Source organism: Rhinolophus ferrumequinum (genome assembly GCF_004115265.2).
Source record: "Rhinolophus ferrumequinum isolate MPI-CBG mRhiFer1 chromosome 5 unlocalized genomic scaffold, mRhiFer1_v1.p scaffold_110_arrow_ctg1, whole genome shotgun sequence".
NCBI lineage: Eukaryota > Metazoa > Chordata > Mammalia > Chiroptera > Rhinolophidae > Rhinolophus > Rhinolophus ferrumequinum.
In genome coordinates, this window is record NW_022680355.1 from 16,908,887 (window position 1) to 16,924,157 (window position 15,271).

The 15,271-nt window shown below is 37.1% G+C and overlaps 1 protein-coding gene across 1 annotated transcript in view; it reads left to right on the plus strand.

The window, feature by feature from the left end:
- Positions 1–177: 177 nt before the first annotated feature.
- Positions 178–15,271, plus strand: part of SEC61A2 (SEC61 translocon subunit alpha 2) — a 28,082-nt gene continuing 12,988 nt past the window's right edge. The window contains exons 1-6 of the mRNA XM_033100723.1: positions 178–292; positions 2,624–2,691; positions 4,027–4,092; positions 9,341–9,419; positions 10,404–10,535; positions 10,659–10,768. Of these exons, the coding sequence (XP_032956614.1) occupies positions 286–292; positions 2,624–2,691; positions 4,027–4,092; positions 9,341–9,419; positions 10,404–10,535; positions 10,659–10,768 (462 nt within the window). The 5' untranslated portion in view covers positions 178–285. The remainder of the gene's footprint in view (positions 293–2,623; positions 2,692–4,026; positions 4,093–9,340; positions 9,420–10,403; positions 10,536–10,658; positions 10,769–15,271) is intronic.

The following is a 15,271-nucleotide window of genomic DNA, read 5'->3' on the forward strand; positions in this document are numbered from 1 at the left end:
CTCAGACTGTTCCAAAAGCCCTAGCCCGGCTTGAGCACGCCGGTCTGATCGCCGGCGGTGGCCATAGCAACGCTGCGGACGTCGGCTGCGCTGCCAGCCAACCGCCAGTGTCTCGTCAGGGGGCGGGGCCACGCGGGCCGGGCACGTGGTCCACGTGATCGTAGGCGGAGTCTGCGCGCGGCCGGCTGGAGCACGTCGGGAGCGGGCACAGAGGCCGGAGCCGCGGGACCCAAGCAGAGACAGCGCGAGACCGCTGTGCCCGGCCGAGCCGCAGCAGCCGCCGCCATGGGCAGTGAGTCGTGGCGGCGGGGCCGTTCCGGCCGGGGCGGCTGGAGTCGGACTCTCGCTGGGGGCGCGCGGGGTGCAGGCGGTGGGGTGGGGGCCCGCATGGGGTCGCTCAGCCGGCGGTCTGGGGAGGCGCGGGCCGCTGCAGAGGGTGCGGGTTGGAGGCCTCTGCCCGGGCTCCTCCAGCAGAGCGAGGCCTTGCCCGAGCCGGCTGCGGGGACCAGGACCTGGAGGCCCGCAGTTTGCACTCCTGGTGGCCAGGCGCGGAGGACGGCGCGGGGAGGCCATTGGTTTTGGGGGTGGAGAGTTAGGGAACCGGGAGAAACCTAGCCACTTTGAATTTTTCAGAAGCTTAGGAAACTCCTGTTTTTATTCCCCAAATCACTCTTCCTTGGCATGTTGTGATGAATAAAGCTCCCAACTTGTTTAATTTTTAGGAAAGTGATGCATGGCACGTATTTTAGGGGAGGAAAGAGAGCTATTGGTAGAATAGCGTTTTCCTTAAAAATTTCATTTCAGTCATTCTGTAGCGTTTAAAGAAAACTCACTGTGTAAGGTTATATATGCCTTAAGGATAAGACCTTGTGTTATGGGTTCCTTTGAGGGCCCTCTCCTAAACACTCAATACGAGGTATATTCACGTATGTGCTTACATAGCTGTTTATATAGATGATTGTAGGATGAATGGGTGACCGCACACCCAAGCTCTTCACCCATTGGCCAACTGGTGGACTTTTGGGGGAAACTAGAAAGAAGGTGGAGGAGATCCTGGCCTTCAGTTTACAATTTGAAGGGTAAACTTCTGCAACACAAGAGTAGATATGTAGCAGACAAAAGCATTGTTTGAGCAAGGATACGCTCCAGCAGAGGTGATCGTGAAACGTCAAGACATCTGGGAGGGTGGCTTGGATTGAGGTGGGAAGGAAAAGGAATAAAGGGACTATAGGAAGTTTCCTGATGTGATTGCTACTTGATTTGCATTAGAGATGAATGCTTTCGTAATTCAAATTTACTTTCCAAATGGTCCAAAATAGTCCTTGGATTACAAATATCTGCCCATGAGAATTTGTGAATTCTTCTGTCAAAAATACGTGAGTGCCATCATTTTGAGAGGTTTTCTAAAAAGTGACTTTTGGCCACCTCTGGAAGTTTAATTACTTGTCAGTTCTAAAGCAATTTTGTGGTATTAGTATATAGAATCCAGTGTTTGTAGGGGTAAATGATCATAGCTAATAGCTGGTTGTGGCCTCTTGTGTTTCTGCACATGGCAGATGCTGGCAGAGACTGAAGTTTGAGAGATTATCTTCATCCTCTAGTTCTGTGGCTGAACTTGACTTCAGCCGTGCCAGAAGATGGTGTTTATCCTTAATGAACCTTGGTTTATCTTATTTTTATATATTAGAAGAGTGGTCTAGGAAAACATTACTGTCTAATGAAATGGTCGTTCTTGCGGCTGATTATTATACATAAATAAGCAAGTACTTTGAGATCACTCTGTGGGAAAGCAAGCAGTGAATAGCGACTAATGAAATGAAGTAGAAGTTATCAGTAAAGGCGATTCATTGATCCCCCACACTTACTCATTGCATGCAGCATCTTTCAGTTTTAAGTCATTTCTGCTGTCTCAGTCCATTTCCTCTTGTACTTTCCTCCTCTGATATCTCCTGTTTTCTTCTTGAATGCATTGTGTTGTGGGTTCCGTAATAGGCTGCATTTGCTCCATGTTGATATAGTGGTTCTCATTGAAATATTGCTTTGTCTGTGTATAAAAGGATTGGATACAAGTGTGAGGAAGCAAAATCATGGTAAAGGATACTTCCTTATTTCCCCGAAAATACAACCTAGCTGGATAATCAGCTGTAATGCATCTTTTGGAGCAAAAATTAATATAAGACCTTGTGTTATATTATATTGATATTATATTTTATATTACGTTGTATTGTATTATATTATACCTGGTCTTATATTACATAAGACCGGGTCTTATAGTAAAATAAGACCCGGTCTTATAGTAAAATAAGACCCGGTCTTATATTAATTTTTGCTCCAAAAGACGCCTTAGAGCTGATTGTCCGGCTAGGTCGTATTTTCGGGGAAACACGGTTGTATTACTTGTCTTTTACTGACAAAGCCCTTAAACCTTTTGGATTCTTTTGTCCCTTGAATTACTTTTCTTCCTCTGTATATTTGAAATGGAGAGCATTATGATAAAATTTGGGAGTGGGGAAGGGGTAACTTGCCATTAAAAGTTAGAGAACATTTGTATTTGATGCTGTAAAAAAATACATCTTTTTTGAAAACTTTGTAATAGGGATATTTATTCTTTTTTTTTTAACAGTCAAATTTTTAGAAGTTATCAAACCTTTCTGTGCAGTATTACCAGAAATTCAGAAACCTGAAAGGAAGGTAAGTATAATATTTTAGTAATACAGATGGTACCTAAAGAACTTTACTAAACCACCAAGATTGATTTACTTTCCCCAACCCTGTTGTGGTTGTAATTGGAAAAATATTGCCTGCTGCTCCTCCTTGCAGGAGGCACAAAGTGAATAAAATCAGTATAGACCCATTTAAATCTTGGTAGGGTATCTTGTGGTTTCAAAAATCACTGTTCTTAGCCTTAGGAATAGAGACAGTGGAAATGTAATGGCTATATGCAATGTCAGAGGAGGGGTAGTAGATTGGGGTAGGGGGTGTTATCACTTTGTGAGGGATATAAATGATAAATGTCTAGCTATTATATTGTTTTGTATACCTGAAACTAAAAAAGATAAATAAAAATATTATTTGCATTAAAAAAAACAAATAACTGTTCTTTACGTTCTGACATTTTCAAGCCAAGTTTTCTTTGGCCTGTGTGTTTGATAAGATGCGGTGTTTTCCTATCTATAGTGACCTTTATAATTCCTGTAACTGGGGTGTGCGCTGTGCTTGCTAATGATGTGATCCACTGTACTAGGATTGACCCTATCTGCTGGGTCGGTTTGGATGAGTACAACCGTTTTACAAAAATGAGTTGTAGCTCTGCTAGTATATATATACCTCCCTTTTTTAATTCATTCAATGCACAGAAAAATCACAGAAATGCATATTGTGTCTGCATCGAATTGTTCTTCCATCATTGTGCACGTTTGGAACTAAGATATTTAAATTTCAGAAATATTGTTAATTCCAGACTGGCCAGTTCCCAGACATTCCTCTTCTGCTATTTCAGTTTCTCATGAAACTAACAGGCATAGGGACATAGAAAGAGATAAGTAAAAGTTTTGTTAAACTTACTGTTTTATTTAGAAGTAGATTTGTTTTTTATTGCTTTTAGATTATAAAAATAGATGTTACAGTTACATGTAAAGTATCCCAAGAAACTCTAGCTTTCCACATGAATGACATATTTATATAATACTACACACAGTCCTAGCTTTGCACGATACTGTGTTACCTGAAATGTGGGCATATTGGATCTGTGTTTTGCTTTGCCTCCTTTTCCGTTTCAGTTAACATGGTATAGTGTGATGAGGACTACCTGTTTTTAAATTATTCTTGAAAAAGGTAAGAAGGTTATGTTTGAGAAATGCAGCTGTTTGCTTTAACTGCTGCTAAGGAGGGTGAGAATGGTTTAAGAGTAAATAATAGGAGCACGTCTTAATGGGGAATGTTGGTTGGCTGTGCTTTAATATGGATTTTTGTTTCATATTTGCTTTTTCTTGGTTTTGATTGACATTCTTTATATTTTGTTGTAAGATCCAGTTTAGGGAGAAGGTACTATGGACTGCTATAACTCTATTCATTTTCTTAGTATGTTGTCAGGTATGTAACCATAATAAATGTCTGTACTCCTATTCTAATGTTTTAGTTGGTTAAAATTTGATAAACTTATTTTAATTAAAATAATAAATCTGAATTATTTTGAGTATTATTACTCTTCTTAATGAGTTGATTGTGAAAATGGTTATCTTGTCCTATTCTGTATTTCTTTTGTTTTAGTAGTGATTTTGAACATTCTTTCTTCTCTTAGTTTTTAGTTAATGATATTTACCCACTGTTTCTGTGAGATTTTTTTTTTTTACAGACTTACGACAGTTTTTCTATATAAAAGTGTTAAACCTTTGATCTAAATACTGGAAATATTCTTTCCGTTTTGTTTGCTTTTTATCATGTTATAAATAGCCCAAAATTTATTAATTTAAAAGTCCCCAAAAGCCAAATTCTAGAATTCTATGGATATATTGTGTTTATGAGGTCTGACAATTAAGTTCGCAAACTCATCCTAGAAAAAGTGCTACATACCTCATTGCTGAATATCACTATGGTCACCTTCGAAGTACTTCCCTTGGGAAGCTATGCACTGACGCCAGCACCTAATCCATCCTTCAAAGCAATTTTGGAACTCTTTCTGGAATGGCCATCAGAGCTGTCGTCGTATTACCCTTGATGTCCTGAATGATGTCAAAATATCTTCCTTTCAATATTTTCTTTATCTTCGGGTAAAGAAAGAAGTCACTGGGGGCCAGGTCAGGTGAGTAGGGAGGGTGTTCCAATGCAGTTATTTGTTTACTGGCTAAAAACTCCCTCACAGACAGTGCTGTGTGAGCTGGTGCATTGTCGTGATGCAAGAGCCATGAATCGCTGGCAAAAAGTTCACATCGTCTAACTTTTTCACGCAGCCTTTTCAGCACTTCCAAACAGTAAACTTGGTTAACTGTTTGTCCAGTTGGTACAAATTCATAATGAATAATCGGATATCCAATAACGAATAATCTGATATCAAAAAAGTTTAGCAACATCGTTGCAACAAATTTGCGAACTTAATTGTCTGAACTCGTATAAATTAATACATTCCAGTGATGATGCTTTAAAAAAATTTCTGCAGAAATTAAGTTCATAAAATGTGAGTTCTTGTCAGAGGGTTGTTGTAAGGATTAAATTAGATAGTTTGGGTGAAAGTTTTTTGAGGATTTTGAAAAGCTATTAAAATACATACATGGAAGTTTTAAAAATTATATTAAGCAGTAAAGCAGGTTAGGTTCATAATTTGGGGAAAAGCCGAATATATTTTTTTAAAGAGTGAAACCATTTGATCATTAAAGTATCTTATTATTTATTGTACTTAGTTTAAAATTGATACGGGTGTCCAGGCAGAGAGAATTTTTTGAAAATACGGAAGTGTACAAAGGAAAAAGGCATAATCACCCTCATCCTACCATCTACTTTTAACATCTTGGAAATTCCCCTCCCTTCCATTTAGAAAAAATTCAGCCAATGAAGGTATAATTTATGTATGGTAAAGTATCTACCCATTTTTTTAAGTGTACATTTTGAAAAGTTTTGACGAATGTGTACACCCACGTACCTACAACCTCAGTGTATATAAAACATTTCTCTCACTCCAGAAAGTTCCGGTAACTTGTCTCAGTGAATCCTTACCTCACCTCCAATCCCAGGCAACCCCTGACCTGCTTTCTGTTTCTGTAATTTGATTCATCTTTTCTAGAGTTTGATATAAACAGCACCATAGAGTATTACTCCTTAGTATCTAACGTCATCTGCTTTTTGAGATTCATCCCTGTGGTGGGTACAGCAGTCATTCATCCTTTTTCATTTCTGAGTAACTGTATCACAGTTTGTTCATCTAGTCATTTGTACATTTGGGTTGTTTCCAGATTTTGGCCATAACAGATAAAGTTGCTGTTAATATTCATGAACAAGAATTTTTGTGGACATTTGTTTTCATTTCTCTTGGGTGAATTGCTGGGTGGTATGGTAAATATATGTTCAGCTTTGTAAGAAACTGTCAAACTCGTTTCCACATGGTCACCCATTTTATGTTCCCACAGCCACGTATAGGAGTTCCAGTTGCTGTGCATCCTGCCTGCTCTGGGTGTTGTTGAGCATTTTAATATTAGCCATTCCGAGGAGTGTGGTTTTGATTTGCATTGCCCTAATAAATGATATGGAAGTTTTAGCTTGCATTTTCCCGGTAAATGATACTGAGGAATTTTTTTACGTACCTATTGGCTACTTGTTTATCTTTTGTAAAGTGTCTTTTCACGTCTTTTGCCCACTTGAAAAAAATTGGATTATTGTCTATTATGGAATTATATACATTTTTAATATTTTCTGTATACAGTCCTTTGTCAGACAGTATATGTCAGACAGTATATGACAGTATATGTCAGACGTACTATGAGTATTGCCTCCTAGCTATGGCTTGCCTTTTCATTTTATTAACAATATCTTTTGAAGAGAAGTTTTTAATTTTGATGAAGTTTAGATGATTGTTTTTTTTTGATGGCTCATGGTTTCTGTTTCCTATCTAAGAAGTTTTTGCCTATTCTAAGGTCGTGAAGATTTTCTCCTGTGTTCTTGTAAAAATTTTATAGTTATAGTTTGTATGTTTTGGTCTATGATCTTTTCCAAGTTAATTTTTGTGTCTGGCATGAGGTAAAGTTGGGGTTCACTTTTTTTCTATATTGATAAACCAGTTGTTGAAAAGGCTATCCTTTTTCTGTCGAATTACCTTGGCATCTTTGTTGAAATCAGTTAACCATATAAGGGTGGATCTATTTCTGTACTCTCTGCTGTTCTGATCTCTACATCCATTGTTATGGTAAAACCACATTGCTTTGCTTACTGCAGTTTTATACTACTACTGAGTCCTGTAATCACATTGTAATAGTCCTCCAACTTTGTTCTTCTTCTTCAAAATTCTAGGGTCTTCATATTTGCATATAAATGTTAGAATCAGATTGTCAGTTTCTATAAGAAAAACTGGGATTATGATTTGTATTTGAATTTATAGATCAATTTCAAGAGAATTATCATCTTGGCAATAGTGAATTTTCTAATCCAGGGGTGAGCAAAGATTTTTCTATAAGGGTTAGATAGTAAATATTTTAAGTATGACGTTTCTCATGACTATTTCATGCAGTAAATTTATGCATTTTATGTTACTTCATTTTGTTTTCTTATCATCTGTTTACATAGTTGCCAAGCTGTGGCTTTTGTCTTTCTCCTGCTTAGGCAGTATAGCCCAGTGCAGGTGATTCATTGATTCTTTTTCCACTGAACCTTAAGCAAGTTGATTTCCCCCTTCCAGCTGCAGTTAAGGGTTTGGTTTCTCCTGTTTGTACACTGTTTTCTTCAGTTCCAGGGGATGGTAGCAGGTGAGATAAGCTGAGATCAGTGCAGTAAATGCCTGGCTCTGCTCTGTGTTTCTTCGATTTGTGTTCAGTGCCTTGTGAGGGCTCTCCCCATCTGACTGACTGACTGAGGAGGGCTCTGTTTCATTCCCGACTTCAGAGTAAGACTAGTCGTCAGTCCCATCAGAGAGAGCCCCAGGGCCCACTTCTCTCATCGTCGCTTCTCACCTGCTGTCTCTGCTCCTCCGCTAGCCAAAGGAGGCGGAATGCTAAGGCTCTCTGTGCAGCCTGCTCTTCTCCAGCCGGGTTTGGAATGTAGAGGCAATTCTGAGGGCTCTGCTGCCTTCCCTTTGCGGTGGTTGGGGCAGCTTTGTGCGGAGTCTCTGCCCCTCCATTGTCTGCTGTTCTTCACCCTGTGACCACCCAGTACTTCAAGTTCATCGTCCCTTTTCTTGTTTGGCTGCCTATGGATTTTGTTTTGTTTTCCTTAGTTTTTATAAATTCTTGTTAGCTTTTACTCTTGTTACATGTTGTTAAAAATGTTTTCTTGTATATCAGGGAGGGAAATTCTGTAAATTGATTGCAACTTGCCGTCTTAACCCAGGAATATCTTGCTTGGTTTTTGGTTCCTAATTCCTTTGGAAATCCCTCGTGCTAATTTTCTATTTGTCCATCTGATTGGTTCAGGGTTTCCATTAAAGCATGAAATTATTGTTTCTGTGAAGTGCTGTACCAAATTTGTCAAATTGAAACCGATTGTTATATGTCAGATAGTGCAAAGTCTGAAACTGTGCAGCTGTGAGAGTCACGTAGTGCAAAGTCCTATGCCATCCAGCTGCTGTGCATGGTTCTGTAGTATGGAATTTACTAAGAAGGACAAAATTAGAGACTGAGTTTGATAATCCTGTTGACTACGGGAGGGAGGGAATACCACTGCTTAGGGGAGGCTGGCTGACGTTATCTTGTTCAGTGTCCCACGTAGCATCTAACCATGGTGGTGATGCCAGTCTCTATCAGATGCAGTTAAGGAAAGTCATTTGACTGATTGACCTAGCTCCCACGTAGGGACTATTGTAATACTTTTACTTTATACATACTTTCCTTTTATATACCAGCGTTTCTCAACAATGGCAGTAAGTTTTAGGCCCGGTAAGTCTTTGTTGTGGAGCACTGTCCCTTGCACTGTATGTGTTCAGCGGCGTCTCTGACCTCTACCTATTACTTGACTGTAGCATCTTCCCTCAAGTTGTGACAACCAAAAATGTCTGCAGATATTGCCAGATGTTCTTGGGGGCGCGGAATTGCCCCAGATGGAGAACCACTGTTTTGTACTTAATATTACAACATAAGTACTTCCTCATGCTTTGTAAGCTTCGTAAGTGTAATTTTTAGTGGCTGCATTATATTCCCCTGTATGCGTCCTCTTTAGTCTTACATCTGGAGCGTGCCCGTGGCTATCATTAGTAGCCATAGCTTTGCAGAATTCTTCTGTGACTAGGTAGGCATATCCTATAATTTATTGATAGTATTTTTTAAAGTGTGGTAAAACATAAAACTTGCCATCTTAATCGTTTTTAAGTGTGCAGTTCGGCAGTGTTAAGTCTGCTCGTATTGTGCAGGAGTGTTTACTAGTGAAATGCTGTAAGTAATTACTGCTGGTGTTTTTATTTTCATTAAAGAACTTTACTTTTTTTTTTTTTATTAAGAACTTTACTTTTAAGGTATGCTTCTTTTATTAAAGAACCTGAGAAGTAGTGCTTTTTACCTTCACTTTACTGTTTTTTTTAATTGTCTTCACTTTATTCTGGGGGGCTTTTTTTTTTTTAAGTATTTCAAGCATTAAGTGAATGCATTACAAAATAAGTTCAAACTTAATTTGTATAATGCATTTTTATAAAATATTTTATGTACTGTAGATACCCCTATTTGGAATCATGTCATCTGATTCTGCAGATCCCTTCTACTGGATGAGAGTTATTCTGGCATCCAACAGAGGTATGTACTTTTTTCTTTTGCCTCCATACTAGCACTAGACATCAGATAGATTTGAAAAGGTGGAACAACTATTTTTTGATGTCTACAGGGAGGGGGAAGATATGATAAAAGAAACCCATTGTCTGGGAGAAGAGGCCAACATGTAAATAATTAAAAGACCACGTTTTTATTGTGATAATAGAAGTTTATGCAGACAATAGAGGTACAACAGAGAATGAAGCGATTAGCAGTGTCTAGAGCTTTGGTTCTCAACCCTTTTATGGATTTTCTATTTTTTTCCATATTTTTCTATTTTCTCATTTTTTTCCTGTTACTATGTCAAGAACATTTTTCATGCCACTATATGTTCTACAACATTATTTTAGATGACTTTCTATTTAATTTTAGATTTTTGCCTTAGAAGAGTGACAAATATTCTTAAGTATCTTTTTTTTTTATTAGCTTGATATATAATGTTTGAGCTTTGTATATAATTTTAAATTTTGCACTAAAATAAAATGTTTAGTGTAAGTTTTAAAAATGTTTTGGACTGAAATCTTGGAAGATTACCCTCCAAGGATTTCTTTAACTTTAAGTTTAGAATTTATAGAAATTTACATCTTTATGGTATTTATAGTAATTTTTAAAAATTAAACTAAATTTAATTAATTAATTAATTATTTTGAGGAGGGCACAGCTCCCAGTGGGCCATGCAGGGGGATCGAACCAGCAACCTTGGTGTTATTAGCACCACGCTCTAACCAACTGAGCTAACCGGCCACCCCCGTATTTATAGTAATTTTTATTCAATGCACTGTTGCAAGGTTTTGTTAATAAATGAGAGGGTTTCTTTTTTTTTAAGCAATTAATATTAAAGGAATGAAAATCTGCTTGTTAACATTTAAGCATGTGTTTCAGTAGACCTAATTAAGAATTGGGACACTTCTAAAGTCATCTGCATTGTGTATAGTAAAGATTATTTATTTCTTTCTTCTTCCTTTACAGGAACTTTAATGGAATTGGGTATCTCCCCGATTGTAACATCTGGTTTGATTATGCAGTTGTTAGCTGGAGCCAAAATCATTGAAGTTGGAGACACACCCAAAGATAGAGCTCTATTCAATGGAGCCCAGAAACGTGAGCATATTACAATTAAAGAGCCTTTTCTAGATTTGGGGATTTTGTGGCAGAGATGCTTTTCTGCATTCTTTTATGTCTTTGGTTGTAAGCATGTACTCCTTTTCCCCCAATTTTTGTCAGTATTTGGTATGATCATTACCATTGGGCAAGCCATTGTGTATGTCATGACGGGCATGTATGGGGATCCTGCTGAAATGGGTGCTGGAATCTGTCTCCTTATCATTATTCAGGTAAGAAATCCTCTTCTTCATATGCAGATAGCAAAGCACTTTGATCCCTTTTTCTAACGATTCTTTATGTGATTGATATACTTATTGTCTTACTTTTGAATTATTTCATTATAATATTTTGAGTATTGAAGTGACATATGTAAATTGTGTTGATGTGAAAATTTTAAATTCTATAGCCATACAGCGGTGTGATACAAAGAATTATGGATCGCCTATATTTCATCAGTTCTAAGGAGCATGTATTTTACATGTTGATGTCTCTGCCATCAGGATGTTTTCTTACAGTTGACAGTGTCTTACACTCGCCGTCAGGTGGCAGTCATGATAGTTGTCATTGCTTGCATGTGTGTGTCACCATGGTCACAGCTGTCCATGTCCTCATTCCATCAGATGGTTGTATGCAGTGTTGATATAATGTGTTTGACTTCAATTGCTGTTTAAGATGTCTTCCCAAAATCGGCTGTGATTTGTTATTGAAATGAAAAGTTATTGTGTGTACATCAAGGCACAGAAAAAGCATGATAAACATCTGTGTCTAAGTCGAAAAGAACTTCTTTTATAAGTAGAACATAAAATTTATTTGTAATAACTTATGTCAGAGTTTAATTGACAGTATATTTTTCTTTCTTAGTGATACACAAAATGATGGCTTTAGAAATAATATCTTTCAGTCAGTGAAATACCATATAAATACCCCATACGTGTAGTCTGGATTTTTAAAATGGATGCGTTGGAATGGAATTTTTAAAGGCCAACATAATTCTCCCTCTACTAAGTATCTTAAAGTGTGTAAAGTTTGGTAGATATTTCTATAATGTATAATCCTTAAAAATTATTTAGAGAAGTTGCCAAGAATGAATTGTGCTTAAGTTATATAATAGTTGTTTATTGAAATTTGACAAGAAATTTGCTTAAGTTAAATACAGGGCAACTGGTTACCTTGGAAATGCCTCTTCTTGCTCGCTCTATGAAATTAGGATTAATTTAGGAAATTTTTCTAATGGTCAAAAAGATCAAGGTCAGGAATGTGGTTTGAAATAAGATCAAAATTAATTTATATATTAAAACGTATGACCATCTCAGACTGGCATAGTCGACCATTCTGTTTTTATAAGAAACCTTATATAGAAAGCAGATCCTAATCAGATCATTTAGTGAGTATCATTCAGAACAAGGAGAGTTAGATTGTCCAGCTATTTATTGGCATCATTAACAATAGGGAAAGCTTTTCCAATGAGATGGTAATTTTTTGTCTTTTGACCAAGGGAAGAATTTTAATGAATATCAGAGTCTTTGGTAGTTTTCTGTCCCTGTGTGTTCTCATTTGATATAAGGCACATTTCTTTAAAGAATGATATTGTGTCATCTCTCCATTTAAAAAAACACTTGATTGGCAAATTTATAACCCTTAGGAATTAGAGGAAGAAGAATTGGAATGGATGAGAGAAGAGCCTCTGAAAACTAATTTTAATATCTTCCAGTGATTAGGATCTCTTCATATACTTTTGGCATTGTTGAAGTTACTAATATACCAATTGTTGCCTTATGTTTTTTTCTTTATATGCAACCCATAATTAAGAATAGGCGTGATTTTTAAGAGATACTCAGAATTTGCATCTAGCTCTTACCATGTTTTCCCAAAAATAAGACCTATCCCGAAAATAAGCCCAAGTTAAGATAGTCAGCCAGACAGACGCATTTAGTACGTTATGACAATGTTCCAGAAGATGACATGACTGTATTTGAATAAATGTAGATTGTTGTACGTGAAAAAATGAGACATCCCCTGAAAATACACCCTAATGCATCTTTTGGCGCAAAAATTAATATAAGACCCGGTCTTATTTTCGGAGAAACATGGTAGAACATTGTGCTTCAGTAAAATTTTTCTAGTATTTTACTAAGGATATAATTAGACTCTTAAGGGACCTCAGCTGAGCAGTTCTGGGTTAGTTCAATAAAGTATTGACTTCTTACAGAATTAGTTATGAATTTGAATTGATATAAAATGAAATTTAAGCTATTTTAATTTCTTTTTCAATATCACAAATCCAGGAATAGTTATATTCTAGGAAGGAAACAAGTAAAGTAGATAAATATTAATTTGTTTACATGAATTCTGGTGTACAGATATTTGTATTGTGAATTCTTCCAGTGTTCATGTACAGAGAAAGTTGTCGTGTTTCATCATGGGTGGGGAGTGACTCATTTGTGTCTTTTTGAGGCATTGCTAACATTGAAAATGTGTGGGTACAGCAAAAAGATGTGATTGGATCAGTGTGTTTTTACCTAGAAACAGGTTTTAAAAATGGTTTGCATGTTATTACATAAGGTATTTCTCCTTAATTATTCTTGTTTCATTCACATGGTCAATGTCTTTCAACTAGTGAGTTTTGAAATCCAAATAGTGGGTCTTGATTAAAATACAAAAGAATTGAAACTATCAGTGTGCATGGCACGTAGTAAAGGTAAGTATTGTTTTGACAAACTAAGTTGGGTGTCCACGCTCGCATGCACGTGCAGGATTGAAATGTACAATGTTATTTTTATACCTATCTTAGAGATTCAGACATTCTACAAGAGCAAGCAGTTAGTATTTAGTTTTTATCACTGTTCTAGTCAATGAGATGCTGTAATTTCCTGGTGTCTAATTCTTCTCATAGGCATGCATGCATTTTACTATCTTTTATCGTATTCCTTTAATTATAGAAACCATTTCTCATTTAGGTTTCTCTATAATTCCTTTCTTCAATTAGAAAAATATGAGTTGATTGTCATAGGATATACACAAATCACTCTGTAGTCTGATGGAGAATCACAGTTTGGAGAATCACAGTTGATTAAGAGTTGCTCAGATGACTCTGGACAGGTCATAAGTCATTCAGTCGGAAGCCCACGATAATACCGTGTTTCCCTGAAAATAAGACCTGGCTGGACCATCAACTCTAATATGTCTTTTGGAGCAAAAATTAATATAAGACCCGGTATTACATTATATTATGTTATGTTGTTATGTTATGCTATGTTACATTATTATATTATATAATATAATACCCAGTCTTATGTATTATATAATACCCAGTCTTATGTATTATATAAGACCCAGTCTTATATTATATTAAAATAAGACCGGGTCTTGTATTAATTTCTGCTCCAAAAGATGCATTAGAGCTGATGATCCCACTAAGTTTTATTTTCGGGGAAACACAGTGGTTTTTGGTTGGCTGACAGTTTGTGGATAGCTATTATTCCCTGCATGGGCTTGGGTTTCTGTATGATTAGGAGTGTTTATTTGTTTGTTTGTTTATTTATTTATTTATTTATTTATTATATAACTGTGGTCAAAATAAAATCTCAGTAGTAAGTCCTAACTTCTCTTTTATCTTGTCAAAATGTCAGACTTGGTTTTCAAACAGTAATGGATATGTGAGAGCTCTCTTAGAAGTTTTGAGACTTGTACCTTTTTCCAGTCCATTGAAAGTCAATCTACAAGATTAATAGACAAGTTAGGCTCTGTACAACCGCTAACATGACGGCCAAAAACCCTGTGTAAGCTAAGCAAGCTTAAAATGGTGTACTGTAGCTTGTTTGCTCTCTCTTCTAAAGGGATATTGGGGAAACTGAGTCAGTAATGGGGGGGAGGCCTTAAAACAGGGAGGATTGGAAGGGGCATTTCCTAGCTTCTGGAGGAGGGTGTCTTTAAAGTGGGGACCGGTATGAGTTTGAGGGCATAGAGGCATATTTTCTATCCCTCTTGATTAGGTTACTGAAGTGTGGGGTGGGGGTGGAGTCAGGCCCACAGAGGTCACTTGCATGGCTAGGGAGTTTTTCAAAAGATTTTTATTAAAATGTAGCTAACATACAGTATTATATTAGTTTCAGGTGTCCCTCACAGTACCCACTTGGCACTATACATAGTTATTACCATATTATTGACTGTGTTCCCTATGCTTTGCTTTACATCTCCATGACTATGTTGTAACTACCAATTTGTATTTCTTAATCCCTTCACCTTTTTCACCTAGCCCCCAACGCCCCCTTCCATCTAGCACCCGAATAAATCTAGGACTCATCTGATGCTCTACCTGGTTATTAAAATATTATTGACTGTATTCCTTATGGTATATCCTGTATTTCCGTGACTACTTTATAACAACCAATTTGTACTTCTTAATCCCTTCCCCTTTCACACCCACCTCTAACCCCCTCCCATCTGGCAACCATCAAAATGTTCTCTGTATCTGTGAGTTTGTTTTTGTTTCATTTGTTTGTTTAAAGTGGAATCATATGACATTTGTCTTTTGCTGTTTGATTTACTCCACTCAGCAAAATAGCGTCTGGGTCCATCCATATTGTTGCAGATGGCAAGATTTCATTCCTTTCTTATAGCTGAGTAATATTCCACTGTATATCTGTACCCTTTATCCGTTCATCCATTCAGGGACACCAGGTTGCCTTCGTATCTTGGCTATTGTAAATAATGCTGCAGTGAACATATGGATG